Source organism: Molothrus ater, chromosome 5 (genome assembly GCF_012460135.2).
Source record: "Molothrus ater isolate BHLD 08-10-18 breed brown headed cowbird chromosome 5, BPBGC_Mater_1.1, whole genome shotgun sequence".
Classification (NCBI taxonomy): domain Eukaryota; kingdom Metazoa; phylum Chordata; class Aves; order Passeriformes; family Icteridae; genus Molothrus; species Molothrus ater.
In genome coordinates, this window is record NC_050482.2 from 56,312,131 (window position 1) to 56,333,941 (window position 21,811).

Genomic DNA, 21,811 nt, shown 5'->3' on the forward strand with positions numbered 1-21,811 from the left:
AATGATACTGCTGTGATTTAATTTTTGCTTAGAACCTGTTCAAAACCTTCTTATGAAACACTAATGAAAAGCCATATTTTCAATTGATTTTTTAAATTTCTGTTTGTGAAAGTGTCTGCTCTCTGAACTCCCTGAACTCTCTGAGATTATTTTAAGTCTTTTTATTGGAGACCTCCAAACTTTGCTACATCTTTGTGAGAAGTTTCACTTGGTAGAGGTAATGAATGTTTGATTAAATACTGCATTTTCCTGTGACCAGGAAGGAAAAAACATTTTCTTGCCATTGTCTGATCTTCTGCTGTATAATTTTCCTATCTTATATTCAGGTACAAAGAGAGAGACTCTAGAAAAGAGTGAGACAAGTTTTCCTAGCTCTACTATACTGAGAGCCCAAAGACCTCATATTAATATTTTTTAAAAACACTGCCAGTTACTTATTCTTGTGCCAACTCTGGATTTCTTTGTGTTTCCTCAATTCTGCTGTTGTGAGTGCGTGTCTGAGACCCCAGAGTGGGCTGAGGTGATTGTTCCACTACCCCTGCCCAGCTGAAGGTGCTCAAGCTTGTGGTGATGCTGTCCTTCACTGGCTCTGTACCACAGCCCTGGTGCTCAGGATAGCAAAACTTGCTCCCACCAAGGCACCAAGAAATAGGAGAGAGGTGGTGAAGACTTAGATGCAGAAAGTGCATTTCTCTTCTCTGCCTCCTGCATGGCCTGGTCTCCCCTCAGAGTCACCCCCATCTGCCCAGGGACATCATGTGGCTATGACTCCCTGAAAACCTCCCTTTTCTTTTGCTTTGCTGTACTCTTTAAGGAATTGCTATTTAAAGATGAAGCAAAGTTAAAAGCAGGTTGTAGTGCTGACTGTGTTTTTCTTGTCCTTACCTTTTTCTTCCCTTACCATTTATTTCCCTTTAACATCAAGTGCCAAGTCTACACTAGCAGAGACTTACAGTTGATTGTGCCAGAGCAGCATTGGCACACAGGTTCTGGGCTATCTTGCAGATTTTTTAATTTTTTTTTTAGATAATCCATATCTGTGTGTGAGAAGGTAACAGAGACTATTGGAAACAGTTTCCGTAAGCCTCAGCTTCTCTTGGTAGCTCTGCAATGTGGAAAGCAGATTGAGATTGCAGACGTTCTTTCATGTGTTCACCAAAAAGCCATCATACAGCCACAAGTTGGTCACAACCAGCATGGGATGGATTTCAGCCAGTCTTCTTTATTCTCTTCTTGGTCCTATGGGAATCGATGACATTTTCTGGCAATTTTGGAATCTGTTTCCTTTCCGCACTTCCATGGTTCCTTTCTTAAACTTGGTCCATTCATTCTCATCATTCTCCTGAAACCACAGCACCTTTGCAGAACTGCAAATCTGTGCTCTTACTCCTGAAAGAATGAAGTTATACTTCTGATACATTCCCATTTCTAAATTTCAAGACAAAAACCCTCTCCATGTGGTTTCCTGGCTGCCATTCAGAGCAGGAACATCTTGTCAGAGATCAGACTACAAGTCTGCCTTCTGAAGATGCTGGCCCTAAGCACATTTCAGATCCAAACTGAAAAGACATGTGATGGCTAAACAAACTTCAATTTGTTTATTTTATAATATACCAGCAGCTGTTTTCTTGTACTGTGTCCAAGATATTTCTCCAGACAACCTACTTAATAGTGTAGAATTCTGTTTCCTTGGGTCAGTTTGCCTGCTTTATTTGTTTTCTTTCCAACCTCTGTCGGGGTGAGTTGTAGTCACTGAAACAACTATTTTTTCCTAAAATTTTAGGCAGAACCAAGTAACTTATTTCAAGAATGAGGATGGGAAGAAAATGTTGTATGCATTCACTTAACAGTATGAAAAACATTAGATGTTCATATAGATGATTACATTTCCAGTGTGCCCAGTGTGGGGTTTCTCACTTAGCTCTGAAGGTCTGTTCCTAGATGGATGCTTTGTACCTGTGGTGTTGTAGTCAGCTGAGGAAGGACACCTGCCTCAGCCAATTAGTTTCACCCTCCATTTTCTTGCTGAAGAGAGCAAATCTTGGTGGGGGTTTTGATCCTCAAGAAAGGACATTCTGTTTTGAGATGAAAACATCTTACTTCTCTCACTGGGGAGCAGAGGTCACCCAGACATTCCTCACAACCTAGAATCAGGTTCTTATTAGGGAGCCAAAAGTGTCTGGAAGATCTGATACAACTGTGCAGCATAAAGGTCAGATCCAGTCTGTTGGAAAACAGTCCTTTGGCTTTAATGGTCCTAAGATCTGACCATATGTATTTGTTGACTCTAATTGGGTTGTTTAGCCAAATGCTGATTTTCATCACCCTTGAGATGCACATGAGATCCTGGAGTTAGAAGGAAAAGGCAGGGACACTCCTAGGTGTAGATGAGGAGCTGCTTTCCACAAGCCAGACAAAAGGTTAACAGTCTGTTTCTATATGATAAAAACATACATGCATTATGTACCTTATGGCTTAGAACAGCCATCTCACATTTTCGCCAACATCATGTTCCTGCCTCCATCAGAAACTTGCTGTCTTTTGGTTGACTTCCATTCCTCACAGAGTAAGAACTCTGTGAGAGTTGTCTTTGTCAGTTTTCTAAACTGCCTGGTCATTGACCAGTGTGTTTTATTGTAGCACTGTAGTTTCTTACACAATTTTTAAAAAGAGAACAAAAAAGAAATTCCTATGATGTTAATAGTTTACAGAACAAGTAAAATGAGAATTGGGTTGTTTAGCTTGTTTCCTCTTGTGTTCTTTCCTCTCTCTGCTACTGAAGATGTATCTTGTATCTTATATATGGTGAAGTTTAATAAGACCTTACTGTGTACCTTGTGTTAAAAATAACTTACCAACAAGAAAGGATAATGTGATTATGTAGTTTTCAAGATTGTGTGTAAATTACGCAAATGCTGCTGGGCATGTCAGTGTGTATGTATGGGTTAAGTTCAAGATATCTTGTAACTTCTTAGCACATTCAAGCACATGTAGTCTGAAAATATTCTGAAAGTTATTGATGCAATATGAAGTGGTCTTTTTCAGATGTTTGGAATCAGCATGCTTCAGCATGTATAAAAACAGCAGCAATATAAATACAAAGTGAGTGAAATCATGGCAACACAGAGGATAATCTAGGCATATATGATGAGCCACATGGTAAAATAATTGCTAAATGCTAAAAGTCTTAATTAAGATGAGAACAGACAGTGTTAATGAGAAATAAAGGTTGATCCATGCTTTAGTTGTCACAGTCAGCCTGATTCAAGCACTTTCAGGGCCATTGAGCTGAAAACATTTTTAGAGCATAATACAATGGAGAGGCCATTATATCAGACTGAACATTTTGCAGAACAGCACTATTAAGAGATTTGTGATAACTAGATGGCAGACTGGATTAATGTAGTAGACTCACATCCAAATCTCTCCTAGGCCAGGAACAAAAATGAGTGTGGATTGTGGGTATCCATAACAGCAGTTGTCACTCTCCCATGAACAATCTTTTGTAACTTAGAGTCAGGAAAAAATCCAGGAAGGCAATAGAATAGAGTTTCTCAAGTCATATCTAAAATGCTGAGAGAGGATTTAGTTTAATTAGATCAGTGTTTTCCTTTCTTAACTGACATTTCCCTTCCTGTTTATATTTTCCATTGGATTTTGTTTTGCTGTCTGTAAGGTGAATTTGCTGAGAATGTGTCTGTGTTTTCGAAGTTTATTTGACTGTCTGCCAGCACTGCTGAAGAGACATGCACCCATTCTTATGCTGGCTTTAGAGATTACCTTGAGTAGCAGCATTTGGGATTAAGACACTGCTTTTATGAACAGTTAATGTGTAAAACCTAGAACATTTCAACACTGGACATTTTAGTGTCATGCTGATAAAGTAGGGATTTGTGTGTTTGTGTGTGTGAGTACAGACTTCTCTCTTATCAACTCTCTTATCAACACTTAATCTTTCCCTTCATTTGGGAACTGTGGTTTTTCACTTAACCCATAGTGCCATCAGTTCTAGAAGCTGGGACACACAGAGTACTGTAAAAATCAAGACAAGCTGGGAGTAGCTCCTTGTGTTCCAAACCAGAGTGAGGCAGATGTGCACACAATGGAGAGAGAGGCTGGTAACAAGTTTTGTAAATAGTTTTGTGAATACCTTCTGGTTAGGGCTTGGATGGAAGATCCATTGTCTGATACTTTGCCCAGACCGTGCAACACACTGAGGTAAAACTGCTGTGGGCATAATTCTGTACTGATGGGTGTTCTCCCTCTCTGTAATGTTTCTGCACTGCATTAGTCAGCTCAAGGAAGGGGCACCATGAGAAACACAGGGCACCTCTGCTGAGTTGGGACTGATGCTGATAAGGAGAAAAACTTCAAACAGATAAATGAACAGCAGAATCCCATGCAATTTTCCCATAATAATGTGTGTGTGGGGGGGGGTGGTTTTTTATTTTTGGGGTTTTTTTTTAATTTGAATGAGTAGTTTTCCACCCCTTTCTGCAAATAACTAAAGTTTGGCCATGATTGTGAGGGTGGAACACACTGCCCACGTCCTCCTTGGGTCACCTGTTGTCCTGGGGCTGAGCAGCAAGGCAAGCACTGAGAGGCTTAAATCCCCCTTTAACCTTAGGGAAAGTTTTCCCATGCTGTTATTCCCACTCTGCATCCCTTATGGAAAAAGCATGTGTGCATTAGGTGGCTGCTAAACATTAACTAAAATATTGCAAAGCTTTCTTTCTCAGGGGGCACGAGCAAGGAAATATGATAGTTCAAACATCTCACTGCTCCTGTGGCAGCAGTGTGAACTCAGCCAGAGCAGTTCTTCACTACCAGCAGTGCACCTTCTTATAGGAAAATACTGGAGGTGCTTTATGTGTTTCTAGTCTGTTTTAAAGTTTGGACTACATTCTACTCGAGAATACTGAACAAAATCATTTTAGGAGTATTTTTCTCTCCTATTTATATGCATTTGTATAGAAGCTAAGATTAGTACTAGAAAGATACTTAGCATACTTTTGTATTTTTAGTGTGACTTATGTGACATATCATTAAAGATTCTATATTGCCTCGAGTCAATTAGCAAAAAAGTAAACTTTTTCAATGGTGATTCATAAATTATTTGTGTATGTAGATTAATACAGAAGACATCTGGACAAATACTGTATCTGCTGAAAAATTAGAATTTTGAATGATTAAAATTATTTGCAAATAGATACAGTTTTGGGTTAGACTGCATTTTTAGCAAGGTAAAATATTAATTTGCTGCATTCTTATTTCACTAATCTTTTCAGGCTAAAAAGGTTTTGTTTAGGAAACTACTTGTAATTTAATTTTTAGGGATTTTGAAAAATACTGAAATGAGAATTTTTGTTGTGCATGAGCTCCTGCTTATGACTGAAAAATAATGGTCTTTCATTTCACCATTATATTTTCTAAAGGAATGATTTTGAGACTCAGGAGATTTCTATGGTGTTCTCCAGCTAAACATGCAACTGAAATAATTTTTAGACAACTCTGATTAATACAACAGATGGAATAATTAATACAGTAACTAAAATATTGTGGTCTTACACACAAATATCAGGATCACTTTTGTTTCTAATGATTTTGATCTTCAATTTCTCCCAATACTTTCAGCAGTGCACAGTATCTGTCTTCCCATAAAGGCAGAGATTTGGTATCTGCAAGTAAACACTGAAAAATAACTTGCTTGATTACACTTGTGGGCCATTAAATATCTGCTTTCATCTCCATAATTCCTCTCTTCTCAGAGCCTGGGCAGTGGGACTCAATCAGCCATGTGTTATCTTTCCCAGATCCCTTTCGGAGCATAGCGCAGTGCACAGGAATGCAGTTTGTCAAACACATTGTGTCTGAAATCCTTTGTTGGGAGAAGTGGAGAGAAAGAGATTATAAAATGCCTCAAACCCTTCAATAAGGCCATTCCCAGGTTTCTTGTATCTGTTCAGCCCAACAAAGCGTTCATACCTCGCTTTGATGTGGAGGGTGGTATATTATAGCATGTAGTGTATATTGTATCTCAGGGCAGCATCTGTTGTCCAGGCTGCAGTTTACAAAGAATAACTTACTTGGTTGTAGTAACTTACTATTTTTTGGCAAGTTTTTAGGCTCAAGAACAACACAGAGGGGAATTTAGAAGAAATAAATACATCTGTTGTCTATAATATTGGTTTTCATAGGTGGCAAGATTTAAGACCCTGGTGTGTTTTGTAGGAGAGGTGAACAAAAATACCCAATCAGACTGGTGATGTGTGTTTTTCATTACTCTGCTAATACAAACCTCTCAGAGGTAAAGCTGAACAGTGTGAATGACTTCTTGAAGCTGTTAACTTCTGTCCCCCTGAGGCAATCTCTGACTGACTTTTTGTAGCATTTCCTCCTCAAAATTCTAGGCACAAAAAAACATTTACTTGCAATACACTGGCATTATAGGTTTAAGTTGAACATTTTGCACTGGAGTAGTTTTGAAAAATTAGGCTAGAATAGGTGGGAGCAGACACATTGCAAAATGCCAAATGAGTTGCAGAGTCCACGCTGATGTTGCTTACAGCAGTGTAGCAAGCTGAGTTAAAATGGGAATTCTCTGCCAGTGTATTCTGAGAGAATTCGTCTCTCCTTTACAGGTCAGATATCCAAGGGGAAGTCTGGGAAGGCTTTGTAATGCAAATCTAGCTAGCCTTCGTTCACACAAGGAATGTTAGATGCTGACCCATAAGAAGTGAGTTCAAGATTTCTGTGAATATGTGGGATTTGAATTAGCACGGTAATGAAAAGCTCTAAGAGTATAAGGTGCATTCAGTATCTAAATCACTGACATGGTTTAGAAAGCTAAATTTGTCTCTGTAATGATTAAAAGAAAGCTGGTTGATACTATTCTGTGGCATAAACATTAGCAGGAATCCACCCATGGCACTTGGATGCTTGTTGAACAGCTGGTGTGTTTTGTTTAATAGAGTCAAAGACAAAAGTGGTAGTAGGTTTGTTGGAGATGTGCTGTGTTTATGGTGGATGACAGAGAATTGAGATGTAAAACAAATAGCAAAGAAATGGATCCAAACAAGAATGCTTGGTTATAATATTTGGCAGATTTTGTGTGTTAGAAAATATAAGGCACATTAGCAGGCATATAAAAATGCACCAGACAGTAACAGCCATTGAATTTATACAAGGAAAAAAATAACAGTAAGATCACTTATTCAGCTCTGTGGGACAGACAACTTCCTGGAGTATCCTTTAAATCCCTGATATTTTCATGAAAGATTAGACTATAGATACAGAATAGAGAAATCCCAAGTTTCTACATGAAACAGAGACACACAGTAGTGCTCATATTTGCCCCAGAGCATGTTTGTCTTTTATTACACTGTTTTGTTGACTATGTATCTCCTTTCAGCTCTGTTCTTTTGTCTTGTGGAACACAGTCCAGATGAAAAATAAAAGTTACAGATAAAATTATTGGAGGACTGGATATGCATAATTATTTTGCAATTTTATTTTAATACTAATATTTTCTATTTTTCTTTCCTTTTCCACAGAGGGTATGAACTGTATGAATAAAGATCATGGGTGTGCACACATCTGCCGGGAGACACCCAAAGGTGGGGTTGCCTGTGAATGTAGACCTGGCTTTGAACTTGCGAAAAACCAGAAGGACTGCAAATGTAGGTAGATGAAGATTAAATTTCAAATGCCCCAAAATGTCTTGTTTTCTTCATTGTTGTTGTGTTCCACAAGAAGTTATATTTTTTTTGGCCAAAGGTGATTGATAATTTTGGTAATGAGGGTTTTTTTGCTGTAGAAGATGCATTTGGAGATGAATTAGAGGGATTGAATAATAGAATGTTGACAGTGGCTCAGTTATCAAAATCATAACTTTTCTACTTTCCTATAAATGCAGAAAAGTGAAGGATCAGTTTAATCCAGGCTTTACTAGTAAAGCAATACAAATAAAGCATAATGGATTCTGGCTTGCAATATTTTGAAGGTCCACAAAGGTGGATGCATCAATTAATTTAATGATAAATCCAATAGAGCTATCAAATTAAGAGTGTCAGTTCCAATATTTTTAAAAGACAGAAATGATTGCTCTAGTCTTGATTCCACTCTCACAGTCTAGAATTATTACTTGGAAAACATGCAGCTGCATCAAATATACTGTTCTTCAGAGAAAAGCCCAGAGTGTTATATTCCTGAAGCTGGGATGCTAAAGATGCAGATACTCATTAACCCACAAAATTAGAAATTGTTCTGTACAGGTTCAAATAATTGACCTCAGCATTGTCATCTAAAAGCTTCAGAACTGAGTCTTTCTGATGGCTTCAGTGAGTCTCAGATCTGAGTCCAATAGCTTGCATTCCTACTTGGTAGCTTTGAGAGAGACAAAAGAAGTGTAGTAAAACAACATTAAATGTTTGCTGCTTTGCACAGGGCCAGTATTTTTGAATAGTCTTTCTTACACTTTAGTTTTTTTCTTGCTGAGATCTCCACTATGTAAACACACATAGATGATATTAGTTCCCAAGTACAAAGTGAAAAGAATCACTTTTGAATGTCATGAAGAAGTGCCACAGAGTATTTACAGCCTGATTTCTATTCCATAGTAAGAGGCTACACAGGGCCAAAGGCAAAAGCACAGAGAAAAATGCCTTTATGGTAGTTTTCATTCTCAGTGTTTATTAGAAGTGAATATTGCGTGCTGTTAATTGGAGTGCAATGTCAGCTACATTGGTGAAGTGTGGGAGGATGTTTACTAATGTTGTTATTATTTGTTTCCTCAAATTCTCATATTCTTTGGGATTTTCAGTAATAGATGGTGGCAGGAGGATTAGAGCCTTTTCTGGAACATTATTTCTAAATGCCTCAGAGTTTAGAATAAAAACTTTAATTTATTCAATGTCCTCTGGTGTTCAAATTGTAGTTGTAAGTATAATGAACTTTTGGTGACAGATTTCTAAGTAGGGACACTGAGTTTTCCAAGGCTGCAGAGCTTACTTTGAAGCACATCAACCTCTAAACCCACAGCACATTCTGCAAGTATGATCCAGAGTTCTTACTTAAAATAATTACTTCTAGTCCTTCCAAATGCACAGAAGTACAAAGGTGTAGCCAGATAGCCTGGGACAGTAATTGTGAGATTACAGTGGGCTATTTATAGAAGCCTAATTCTGAAACTAAATCTCAACTTTTAAAAAAAACTTTTTCACAGCTAACCATTTCAGTGCAGCTATGTTGAAGAGTTAGACAATTCCCACTTGCCAGCCTGAGCTGGGTCTGTAGCCCTGTATAACAGGGACAGGTAGGGTCTAAGACACCCTTGTAAAAGCCCATATGCTTGTCAGTTATGCTGTTTTATCATGGTCCTCCAGGAGTCCAGGCCTTTCAGGGTTTGTCAGAGCCTGCTGCTCTGGTTCTTTTATGTGAACAAGTGACAGAGAGTGTACTTCTCAGTACACCTAGTACCTCTCTCGGAGAACTTTTTATCAGCCAGTTTGCAATTCAGTCAGACCACTGGGAGAGGTTTTCAAATATATTGGCCCAAGGCCTTTAGTAACAATTCAAGTCTTCCTCAAGGAAGATGTTAAAATAAGTTAGAAAGCAGAAACACTTGGAGGAAGGCTCCATGCTTTTTATGTATCACAATTGTCATTACATGCTAGTTACATAAGCGCATCCCACCTTATCATTTACCTTCGCATGGCAGTCACTCTTGCTTCATGCAGTGCCCATTATGGTCAGTGTTCATTAAACAGGCTTGTGTTCAGTAGCTTCCTCTCCGTAATTTAGTGTCATGCCTTTCCTACTGCACAGTACTTAAACCCTATTGTGAATACAAAATTTTTCATTCCCTCATGGATTTTCCCATGATACTCATTACTGTAATATCAAAGTGCTTTGTAGACATTTGTAATGTATTTTCAAAATACTCTTCTCAAGTTAAAAAGTACTACTTTGCCCATCTTACAAAAGAGAAATTAATATAAAGATATTAATATCAAACTCATTTGGTAGTGATAGGTGATTACCAAGAGCCACACAGAAGCCGGCTAAGCATTTACAGCACATTAATATGATCCAAGCCAAACTCCTGATGGCTCCTGATGGCTGTAGTTGCAAATGCCATAGAGAAAGGACTATAAAATCAGTAACCTTTAATAGAAGAGATTCAAGTGACTTGCCAAGCTCTAAGTAGGGATTCCTCAGTGAAGGCAGAAATAGGTTAGAGTTTTTAGGGCTCTTTTCACTGTCTGATCAAGACCATTCTTTCTTGACAGTCCATTTCTGGTTTGCTACTCACTCTGCAGCAGATGAGCGAAGATTCCCAGCTGTTTCCACAGCCCTGACTTTCCCCAGCTTCACTAGGCACTAAATGAGACAGGAGCATTTTCTGCATTTGTCATTGAGGAGAGTTATGACACAATAGGTTTATTTAGAAGTCTGGTATTTTGCAGCTTTTGAGTGCTCAAGATTGCAGCCTTAATGGTTTCTTAGTGTAAATTTTAAGTATGCAATTTCTAGTTGCCCAACATATTAAGAAAACACTGAAGTTTTGAGGCTGAAAGGGACCTCAAGAAGCCATCTAGAAACACACAAAGCAGAATCATACAGATCCATACATGATCCCTCAGATGAACTTCATCCTTTAGCTCCAAAGCATCAATATACTTCAGCTTTGTGGAGTTTACTGCTACTTCTGTACTTTAATGGCCTCTGGTGTACACAAGCCCAGAAGATTTTGCTTTGTCAGTAATTTTCATAGATACTTGCTGTCAGCAGAAAGAAGATACTTCAGAACAGTCGATTTGGCTCCAGATTATGTTGAAAAAAACATAGGAATTTACCTCTTCTTTCTGTGTCTGTATCCATGACAGATAATAAGATCCTGCTCCTGAGCACAATTGCATTAGATGGTTTTAATAAACTGAAGATTTTTTCCCCAAATATGAAAAAACCAAGACATTTTATGTTCCTCTCTTTCTTAGCTGGAAGCTTAAAAATAAGAGGAAATCTAAAGCAGATTCACATACCTGCAAGTTGCAACCTGAAAGAGTTATAAACAAGTAAAAGCCGAATCTTTTGGTGAAAAATGCTGGGTAACCCTACCTACAGCTGCTTCTGTCTGCCTCCTTCGATAATAATGATTTAAGTGAGCAGGAAGGCTAGTGCAAAGTGATTCTAATAATCCTGCCTAGTACTTTTACAATAAAACGCCAACCTCCCTATGCCAAGTGGCAGCTTTTCAGCTCCTGCAGATGCTGTCCTCATGCAACTGTTTGCTATCAGTACAAAGATCCCCAGAATGTCAAAAATGTAAAGCCATACTAGAATAAATCATGTAAGCAATTTTGCATGCACAGCTTTATCACATAGAGGTGCACATATATTTATGCGAATTATGTATTTAATAGCCAGTTTAGTTAAGAAACAGTGCAGTTTTCAAGTTATCGGGAATGACAATATGTTCATTTGAGAAGTCCATCCTACAAAAACATCTGTCTGTGGCATCTGAGCCATGGTATATATTTCAGTCCATATTTGGACAGGATCAGAACACTGTTGTCTTGGGCTATTTGTTAAGTTACCAAGTAATAAATGCTAGATTAAATAATTTGCCGTATGTTTTCAAGTACTTCTTGTCATGGTCATGTAAGATGGATTCTGTGAAATTTCAGAGAAGCACCGAAAGCAGGATTTAGGCTGTAGAGTGAGGCTGAATTCTGGTACCTTCTGTCTTCTGGGGAGTTTAGCATGGAATATCACTGTCAATACTTAGTAGCATATGTACATTAAAATCCTTCTTGTTCTTTGAGATGCCATTTCTCTTTCAGACAGTTATTTCTCATTTTTCATTATCAAAATGTCATTTCTACACTAGTCCATATATTTCTCTGTCTGTAAGCACTGGCCCACATGCCAAGCTCTGTCTCAGGACTGTTTGGCTTAGCCCAGTCAAACTGAATAATGCTGCTGGTTCCAGTGTGGGCAGGTGGACAGGTAGAGCCATTCTGCTGCCTGCCAGGGCCTGAAGGGTGTCTGGCCAGCCCAGGACCCTGAGCATTGTAGTCAATGAAAATAATTAATCTGGTTTGCAGGCACTTTGAAGCCCCAGTGTCAGCCCCAAAGCTCTTTATCCACGTGGAAGAGTGTTGGGAGAACAGACTGGTGGTTTGACTGCCAGCACTGAACCTGTCCCACAGAGGGTGTGTGTCATTTGTGTCATTTGTAAGGCTTCTCTGCTGTTGTACAGGGCATTCCTCCCACTAAGGGATAGAGCCCAGAATTCTGACTGCACTTAGGACACATACAAATGCTGAAGCACTGTCAAAAGATGGTGTTTACTCTGGTTTTAAATCTGCCATATGGGGATAAGTATGTCTGAGTTCTAAAAGATACGAGAATATTCTCCTTTGGTTAAAAAAAAAAACAAAAACAACAAAAGAAACAACAAAAAAAAAAGCCAAAAAAAACCCTCACTATTTTCCATCCCTTTCATTTTAACATGATTTATGATATTTTAAGGTGATCTTTGTCTGTTGGAATTTACCATTTTGCCTCTGTTTGCCTCTTCAATATCACAGACTCTGAATGGGCACACAGCTGTTTGCATAGCTGCAGAGTCCAAATTTATCAGAAATAGTTTTTAAAATAACACTTTGTGAATTCTCATTAATATTGCTTTAATTCTTTCTCACAAAAATGGAGTAGATCTGGATGTCCATTTGCTTTTAAATAATTATGATTTTCTTTCTGTAAGCAAGAGAAACTTCCCACTGTGTCACTGCTACAGAATGAGGACTGGAAGAAAATTGAAGTGACATATTTTTAAAGTAGATTTTGTAGCAATTTCACCTGTAGAGCTTGTCAAACTTCAAAATGTTGACTCAAGTTACTTAAAATAAATAAATAAATTGTAGTCTAGACAGAAATTCAAATCCTTCAAAAACGTGATTTACTATTGTTTCTAGGAGACAGGAAAAGGAACTGATCTACATGTGCATTCATGGACTGGGTAGAATGGGAACCAGCAACTTTTATAGGCAGGGAAGCTGTAAAAGTGTGTGATTCTGCAGGATTTGCTATAAATACCATCAGTCTGGTGCAATTTTTTCATAGACAAATATAGTAAGGAAAAGTTCCTCATATTACGTGGGTCAGAGCAAGCCTGTTCAGATATTTTCATCTCTGCCAGCAGAGGCTTTCAGCAAGGAATGCCAAAAATAACCACTGAAGTCGCATTTTTTAAATACACACTTTGTTGCTGATTGCACTTTAAAATCCTCAATAAAAATACTGTTGGCTAGAAATGTATTTAAACATCTGGCATAAACAACACCTTTAAGTTAATTTGTGATGGCACTGCAGTCCAACAAGGACAGAAACTCCACATAGTCCAAGAGGCATATGGGGTCAAGTAATAAGCATGTCTTCATTGGAAAGGTGGGAACTTTAAGAATAGAGAATTGACATTGAGTTTTGTTTGTTTTGCATAAAAAATAAAAATGTTACAGTGTATTGAAGGGAAATAAATGTTGCTTCCTTTGGATGCAAAGCAGACTGATTTGCTTCTGCTATTTTTTCACAAAAATAAATTATTAGGTAAGGTATAAAAGTGGAGAAGGAGAAAGAATGCCCGAGGGTGGCTGTTGCTTAGGGGGTTTTGTAATGTAATTCCTTGCAAGTTTAGGATTCTCATGATTTGGGGTATAGTCCCTCCCCTGTCTGGTTGGACTGAACCCACCATTTCCATTTACCAGTTTAGTGCACAAACTATCACCTGCAAAAAGGGAACATGGATCAGGTAGGTTTCCCCATGTTTCTCACTGCCATTCTTTCCAGTTGGATAGAACAGTGATATACCTGGAAAGTGAGGTGGGAATCCAGGCAGTCTCTCTTTTCAGAGATTGTTCTTGCCACCAGGCACCAAGGCTATTCCATCTCTATCTCTGAAAAGCACAAGGGTTTTTATTCCAAGTATAGAGTCGGAAGGACCAAGGATGCTTGCACCTGTAGTGGCCTCAGGTCTGTACTCACTTGAGAGGTGGACAATTCCTGCTGAGATCTTTGCCAGAATCCAGGAGCTGAAATTGTAAACTTGTGGTTCCCATTCTGGCAGGAGGTTTTAATGGGAATTCTGTTGGATATGCTGTGGTGGGTCTACCTCATTTGCTTTTTTTAGAACTGTTCCATTTTAAGATAAATACTTCAGTGATTACTGAGAGTGACATGGCTGCTCAGCACTGAGGCACTCACACCAGAGGTGGGATATTTCATTTCTAGTAACTGTGATGGAAAATTCCGGTCTACTCCATTTTCAGGAGCTAGAATTAAAGCAGGGTCTCTGAGTTCAGTGGGAAAATATATGAATGTAGCCATCTTGCATTAGATACAACCTCAGATTTTAGTTAGATATATGATTTTCAAATACTGTACTGTTAATACATTATCTTGGTTTTGTTGTATATTGCAATTTGCTACCCTGCCTCTTTTATAAATTTTTATCTAGAAGGAAAATTCTGCTAAGACCAATGTGAGGAAGTTCCTTCTGATTACTGGGAGTCAGTATTTAAATAAATGTAATCTTCACTTAAATTACCATAACATTTCAAAACATTTAAGTCCTCTGAAATGATGAGTATATAACTAAATAATGGCATATTGGATTTACCCCATATTTGCCAGTATATATTTACCAGTAAAGAATCTAGTCCAAATAAAGACAGTAAATTGAATTCAGGAATCAGTCAGATCAGAACTGTTATTCAGCATCAAGGTGTGCAGCTGCAAAGGATGAAATGACACAAGGGCAAGTGAGAGGCTTTATTAAATGGTGCTAGCCAGCTTAATATTTTAAATATAGTTTGTCTTAGCTGGCAGAAATTAAATCCATCATGTGACAAAGGAAATCAATTGAATCTGATCTATTAATTCGTGTAACCTTCAAAACTCTACCTATTCTCATGAAAAATATTTACTTTTAATATATCTTTAGTACTTTTTCACCAGAGGACATTTGAATTGGTGTAAAAGCTGTTCTTCTTTCCTGGAAGTGAAAGTGGCATCTCCAGTGCTTCCTTCCTGGCTGAGGCCAGCACATGTCAGAGCCATAACAACTGTGTATTTTTTATTGCAGAGAAGTAAAAATAAACCCAAACATTTCCTGGTTTATTTTTAAACTTGTTGCTTTAGGGGGGCCAGCACTTCATATAGTAGATTCCAAGACTTTTGTGGTTCTGTTCTTGCTGCTTGGTCTCTGCTTCCTCTACTGGGAGAATGATGGGGCGACAAAAGAGAGATTCTGTCTATAGACCTGAAAGTATACATTTGTATTGGCAGACTTAATTTCATCATGGACATGAAGCATGTAGCTTTTAGGAAGACATAGAATTGGCTGAGAGTCACACTAAAATTATTAATACAAATAGAGTGGGGAAAATGCTTTTATTTTTCTTTTGCTTCTTCACTGTATGGATTGAGGATAGGACATGAGACAGGTAGAAGGGAGGGGGCAGAAGGAAAAAATATAAATAATTGCAAGCACAAATGTTATGTTGCCTTATGTCTTGGTATGTTACTGTTCTTCTATGTTCTGAAAGGCTCTCAAGACTAATTGGTTTCATTGTCATTTTATTTATATATACATATATACACATTCATTTGGGGCTTAACTAGTAACCTGTAACTATGGGAATGGAGGCTGCCAGCACACCTGTGATGACACAGATACTGGCCCTGTGTGTGGCTGTCATCAGAAGTATGCCCTGCACTCAGATGGCCGAACCTGCATTGGTGAGTACCTCTCTGCAGCTCGTTTGATTTGGGGTTGCTCAGAATCTCTGTGCCGTGTGTGTGTGTGTGTGTGTGTGTGTGTGTGTGTGTGTGTGTGTGTGTGTGATGCCTGTGTGACAGAGGGGTGCTCCAGCAGCTGACAGAAGGGCGTTTCAGCAGCTCCTGGCTCAGCCAAGCACACAGAGAGGCATTTGTGTGTGTTCTGTCAAAATGTTTGTTAATGAAGTATCTATCCCTTTGTTACCTGCTTGTGACTTTTGTTTCTGTTCATAACTATTTTTGAAGTAAAAAGGTGTAGAACATTCATCATTTTAAATGAAAGTTCAGCTCTTCAGTTCACTTTCATCAGTCAAGATTTCCTTGCTTGAGCAAGGTTAGAAAAATTACCTCCCTTTCTGAGCTGTTACCAGGGAAAAGGAGTCATTATGTGCTGTCTTCCCTGGTGTATGTTTCACGATTCTAAAAACTGCAACACTTGTAGTGACTAAGCTTTCATTCAGAATATCAGCAGGAAAGAGCCGGTCAAGATATGGAGCATCTTGGCAGATGCTTTGCAAACATTTATGATTATAAAATGTATGATTTGCTTAACTCCATTTCTTTCTACTCCACTTTAAAATAAATTAAAAAGTGCATTTTTGCATGATGCAAGTTAACATTTGAAAATTCTTACTCACAGATCAGAAGCTGAAATCCATAATGGTTTTCATTGGCATTGCGGACATGATGACTTTTTTTTGTTTGTTTAATTTCAAGTTCTTACAAATTCTTAGTCATTTCTTGAGGTTAAAAGAACACAGACACATATTTATCGTATTTTCTCTCCAGTACTGCAAGACAGAGCATTTGAAACCCATGGAAATCTGTCAGTTACCTTTAGCCAGTGTCTTGGTCAGATCCATGGCATAAAGCTCTGTAGCTGCCCAGAGCCTTGCTCATTTCTGAGGGGTTTAACTGCACAAATTGTGGGGCAGTGTGAGATTTCTGCTGGCAGAGGTGAAGCTGAGCAGGGCTCAGAGCTGGGCTCTGCCTTTTTGTCTGCACAAGGTGTGTTTGAGTGCAGGGGATCTCTCAGTGGGTGCCTCTGATAACAGAGAGCTCCATCCTGCAATCCCTGTCCTGTGGCAGTTCCAGATGGGGAGAACTTGCAAGAGTGAGAGCCTTGAGAGCACGTTTTATTAAACGTATAATTGATCTTCTATTTATTATTGTTCACTAATATAGTTGGATATTTTATTTGTCCAGCATGTAAAAAAATATTTTAAAAGATGTTTACATTGCATCTATTTTTTTTTACTTTTTTTCCCATTTTTGTAATGTAATACATACAACTCCATGTTACATTCCTTGGTCTTGTGATGTAAGTCACATATTACTGCCTGTGCTGATTTTCTTCCCTCTAAAATAGTTCTTTCTCTTAGAATACTTCTAATTTTTTTTTTTTTTACATTTATTTATTCCTGCTTTCTGGTGATGGTTCCTGATTGCCTGTCTTGTCTGATAACTGACGTTTATTAATTATTTACAGAGAAAAAAAAACCAAACTCAAACAAAAGCCTCTATTGCAGCCTGATCCCATCTAGAACTTGTTAAAAACAAAACAAAACAACTTCTTGTTACCACTCAACCATGTAGAGTTGCCACAAACAAAACCTGCCAGCCTCCTCCTCCTCCTCACTTCAGTGATTCCAGTGTTTGCTATCTTCAGTGGTGTATATATTCCAGCCATCACTGCAAGAATGCAAACTTCTGCAATGCCAGATAAATACTTGTTGACCCTTTGTCTAACATATTTTGTCTTCGTTTGCTTGTCTTAACTTTTTTTTTATGTTTGCTGCATGTGAAAGTCCCAACTTGCATTTTCATTTTTTGTTTTCCTAATGAGCATTTCCCTTTTCCTACAAATCATTTTATTTACCCAGCTGCTGCTCCTCCATTGCTCTCCTGTATCAGAAATCTTTAATTTTATTTCACAAACTGATCATCTCTTCCCATACTTGTGACTGTTTCTGTGTATTTCTAATGAAGCATAACCAAAGTCCTCATTATGCTGTATGAAACTCTTACATGTAGGATGTCAGAGACTACCTTGTAAAGTGACCTGTGATGACATCATCCTGCTCACTGCATGCTAATAAAATTACTAAACCCTTTTCTTGCAACATCTTTCCTAGCGTTGAATGTTTAGCTAGTAGTGTTTCATAGACAAGCAGGCAACCAGCACTGCCCAAATTGATCTTTTTTTGTTTGTTTGGTTTGTTGTTTGTTTATTGTTGTTGTTGTTGTTTAATTTGCATGCTGTTGTTTCGTTTCTCAGTGTGTCGATGTGTACAAGGCTGTGGTGCATCTGTGCCCATCCATCACCGGACTCTTCTCACTCTCTCTGTCTTTCCTAGTCTTCTGCCTGCCACCTTCACATCCTGGTGCCCCCATTAGCCTAGGTTGTCTTTGGTAGTTTGTTTGACTAGCCTTTCGGAATTTTAATTTTCATCATTAACACCTCTCTGGGGCACCCATGTTAGCTGTCTTGTTCTCCAGTAGAAATCCAGCTTCCTCTGTGTGATTAATTACTTCTGAGCTGATCATTCTTCCTTCCCACCCTCTTTCTTCCTCCTTTTCCTAAACACCCTTTTAATTTTTTCCTGGGTTCTCAAAGGGAATTAACTCTCTAACGGGGATTTAGTGCTTTCATGCCTTGCTTCTTGGCCTTGGCTGTGCCATGCCAAGAAACTGTCTTAGGCAGCGGAAAATTGGGCTTGTGATTAACCAACTGCTCCATGTTTGTCCCTTACTTGTGTTTTAGAGAAGGATGAGGCTGCAATTGAGAGTTCTGAGTACAATGCCACGTCAGTAGCTGATGTGGACAAGCGGGTGAAACGGCGGCTACTTATGGGTAACACTTTTCTTCCACTTCCTTTGTTGTGCTCTCACTTTTGTCTGTATGTATGTGGGGGGGAGGTTCTCTTTTGGTCTCATTTGGTTTTGGTCTCCTTTGGTTTTGGTTTGGCCTGGTTTTTTTTTTAACCTGACTTCATCTGTGTGGAAAGGTCACCAATTTTGTTAAGTTCTCATCTGTTTTACAACTTCATTCCTTGTTTTTAAACTTTTTTTTTCCTAATGCTGCAGCTTTAATGCTCAATTTTCTCTGCATAGAAAGCCATTAACCTTACTTAGCTTATGCAAGCTATTTTTTACATGTGATTTGTGTGTTCGTGTGTATGTGTTGCTCTAGAATTCCTGAAAAAATCTCCTGTTGCAGACCTGCCTATTGACTTAAAAGTGGATGATGACGATGATGATGACGATATAAACCAATGTTCTATTACATTTGTGGTGTTAAATGAGCAAGTGTATTTGCCTAATTAAAATTTCCTGTTCTTTTGATTGAAATGTAAATGTTGTGACTGGAAATTCATTTATTTCCTTTGTGCAGCTATTTTAGTAACCACTGAAAGATCTTTCCCTAGTGACTAGTGAGCTTCTGTACATTCTTCTTTCTGAGGCATGGCTTGTTTCTCTGTGTTTTTGGAGCCTGAGAGAGGAACAGAGTAGGAAGTGCACTGAACAGTGAAGATAATTCTTTAGCTTCTGCTCCCATTGCACACCTTTGTGCTTGTCTCATCCACTTTATATTTCTGGCTGTTAGTGAGAAGGGCCTTTTGGGAATAGAAAGGGTCGAGTGGCTGGGCCTCTGCCAGACTTTGCATGAGACAAAGAGCACAGTGTAGCACAGACTGAGATGTACCCAATGGGGACCCATGTACAAGACAGGGATTCATCACCACAGGGATTCATCTCCGAAGAGACAGGACAAAATTCTGGTCTCTTCCCTCAGGGTTGCTATTTCTTTTCTTAAAACCACTTAAGTCCTTTGCAGACTGTCCTGCTAGCCTTTGAAAAGCTTAGCCTGCCTGTGAGCATCCATACCTACCTGGAGTGACCACCTTGAGGAGACCAAAGCCTCACTTTGAGTATTTAGTTGATTGCTGTGCTAATAGTTGGAGTAGGTGGAAATATTTATAAAGTTTCCATATCATTTGTATCTTGTCATACATGACAAATAGTCCATTTACCCAGAGACCAGCATACAACCACTGCATAGAAAATGGCATAGTGTTATGACTTTGTAATGGTATTAGATGACAAGATTGAGGTAAAATATCTTCCTTGATGTGAAAATCTGGGCATATGTTCCTTTATTTTTAGACTATCTGTGATTGTTAATTTCCAATTAGTTTGCAGACCTAGCAAGTGACCCATATTGTTTTATTTTTTAAGGATACACAATTTGAAATTATTTAACCCAACAAAAGCAATGAGACAGCTCATCTTGCTTTATAAATGTGCTGTTAACACTTATAGCTATAATTTCAATGAGACACATTGTCTCACAAGAAGTCAGGAAAATTTGTGGGCCAAAAGAGCTCCAGGCCACTGAAAAATGCTACCCTCTGGGTCTCAATGGTGAGTTTGCCCAGCCACAAATAGTATGTGCAGTACTCTAGAGGTACTGAGCAACATAGTGCACTGTGTTGATGCCTCACCCTCTGAAAAAAAATAAATATCCAACCTGAAAATAAGCTTACACTGCTTCCAAGAGTCCAGGCAAATACTATTAAAAAGTTTAGCATTAAAAATATTAGTAACAGCCTTCTTAATTACACCAGGTCTGCAAGTTCCAAGCTGAACATAGACCCTAGAAATAGGCTTAGGGAGATATAGTTTAAAATCCAATTTGCAAAATACATTGTTGAATTCTTCAGTACTTCCTGTATTAGCAGGTATCAGCTGACAGCTGCAAGTTTCTGGACATGCTGTGTTTAAATCACTGATTCCTTAGAAAAACATTAACTAGAGAAGAAAATAAATTTAATTAGTGAGTGAGATCTGAGTGGGTGGCTTAATATTTAGGAACTTTTCTACTTGTATGTTTCTGCTGATTGCTGATACTCAGATTTATTCTTTTTAATGCACTCTTATTCATTTCCAAAGTGTAGTGGCATTTCCATGAAATTCCATATGTCTTCAGATATTTTATAAACAGCTGTTTTAGGAAATATTGGACGGTTCCTCAGGAAACTTTTTTCCCAGTTTTTCTAAATAGACTGACTTTTGACCCTCCTGCAGACAGTCTTGGGAGAGTAAGAAAAGTAGATGACTTTATGTAATTTTAGTAATCCGATGAAAGGTGCCTTCAATTGCAAGTCCTGAGATGATAATTGCTAGTCCCCTGTCATTTGCTGCATGCTAGCAAAATGACTATGATCTGTATAACCCTTGAAGTCAGCCAAGGCTCAGAATAAGCCTGAAAAGATTGCTTTAGAAGAGTGTTGCTGTCAGACAGGGCTGCCTAGAGCAGTCATCTTGCTACATTAAGACTGGGCACCTCAGACTGGCTGTGTCCGAGTCACGGTGTAGTCCTGTGACTTGTGGCTAAATCTTAAATAGAGAAAATTTGGTAAATACTCAATTTTCCTTCCTGTTAGATGCATTCTTATCTAGATCTTCTGAGGCAGATGAGAAACTGGTCTTCTCTGATGACCTACAAGAAACTTCCCTTTAGAACTGTCCAAAGATGCCTAGGAATTTCCATCCAACTTCTTCGTAATCTTTGGACAGATCCTGAGGGCTTCCAGCTGAAACCTTATTTCCCTGAATCAAAGAAAAGCACTTGGATTCACAGTCAAGAGTGATCCATTTCCAGAGATGGCACTGAATGGCTGTTGTCTGGTCAGTGAACATTCATACAGCTCATTTCCCTCTTCCTCACTTCCCCTTGGCCATTGCCATCATGGAATGGAGGCAGTGCAGCCTTAGTTGTACTCCAGGGGGGCTCCTGGAGAGGTCCTGCCTCGGTTCTGTGGTGGCTGCTGTGAGCTGCACCTTGAGCCATGAGCATTCAGTAGTTGAGAAAGGACACGAATCCGGCAGAAGTGCACAGCTCCAAAAGCAGAGCTGTACCATCATCTCTAAGGCACTCATACATTCCTTTTTTTGCAGAACACCTTGC

At 38.7% G+C, this 21,811-nt stretch overlaps 1 protein-coding gene across 1 annotated transcript in view; it reads left to right on the forward strand.

Annotated features, from left to right (window-relative positions):
• Positions 1-21,811, forward strand: part of SCUBE1 (signal peptide, CUB domain and EGF like domain containing 1) — a 192,680-nt gene that overhangs the window by 90,144 nt on the left and 80,725 nt on the right. Inside the window, exons 5-7 of the mRNA XM_036404941.1 lie at positions 7,554-7,679; positions 15,685-15,801; positions 18,605-18,694. Coding sequence (XP_036260834.1) covers positions 7,554-7,679; positions 15,685-15,801; positions 18,605-18,694 — 333 coding nt within the window. The remainder of the gene's footprint in view (positions 1-7,553; positions 7,680-15,684; positions 15,802-18,604; positions 18,695-21,811) is intronic.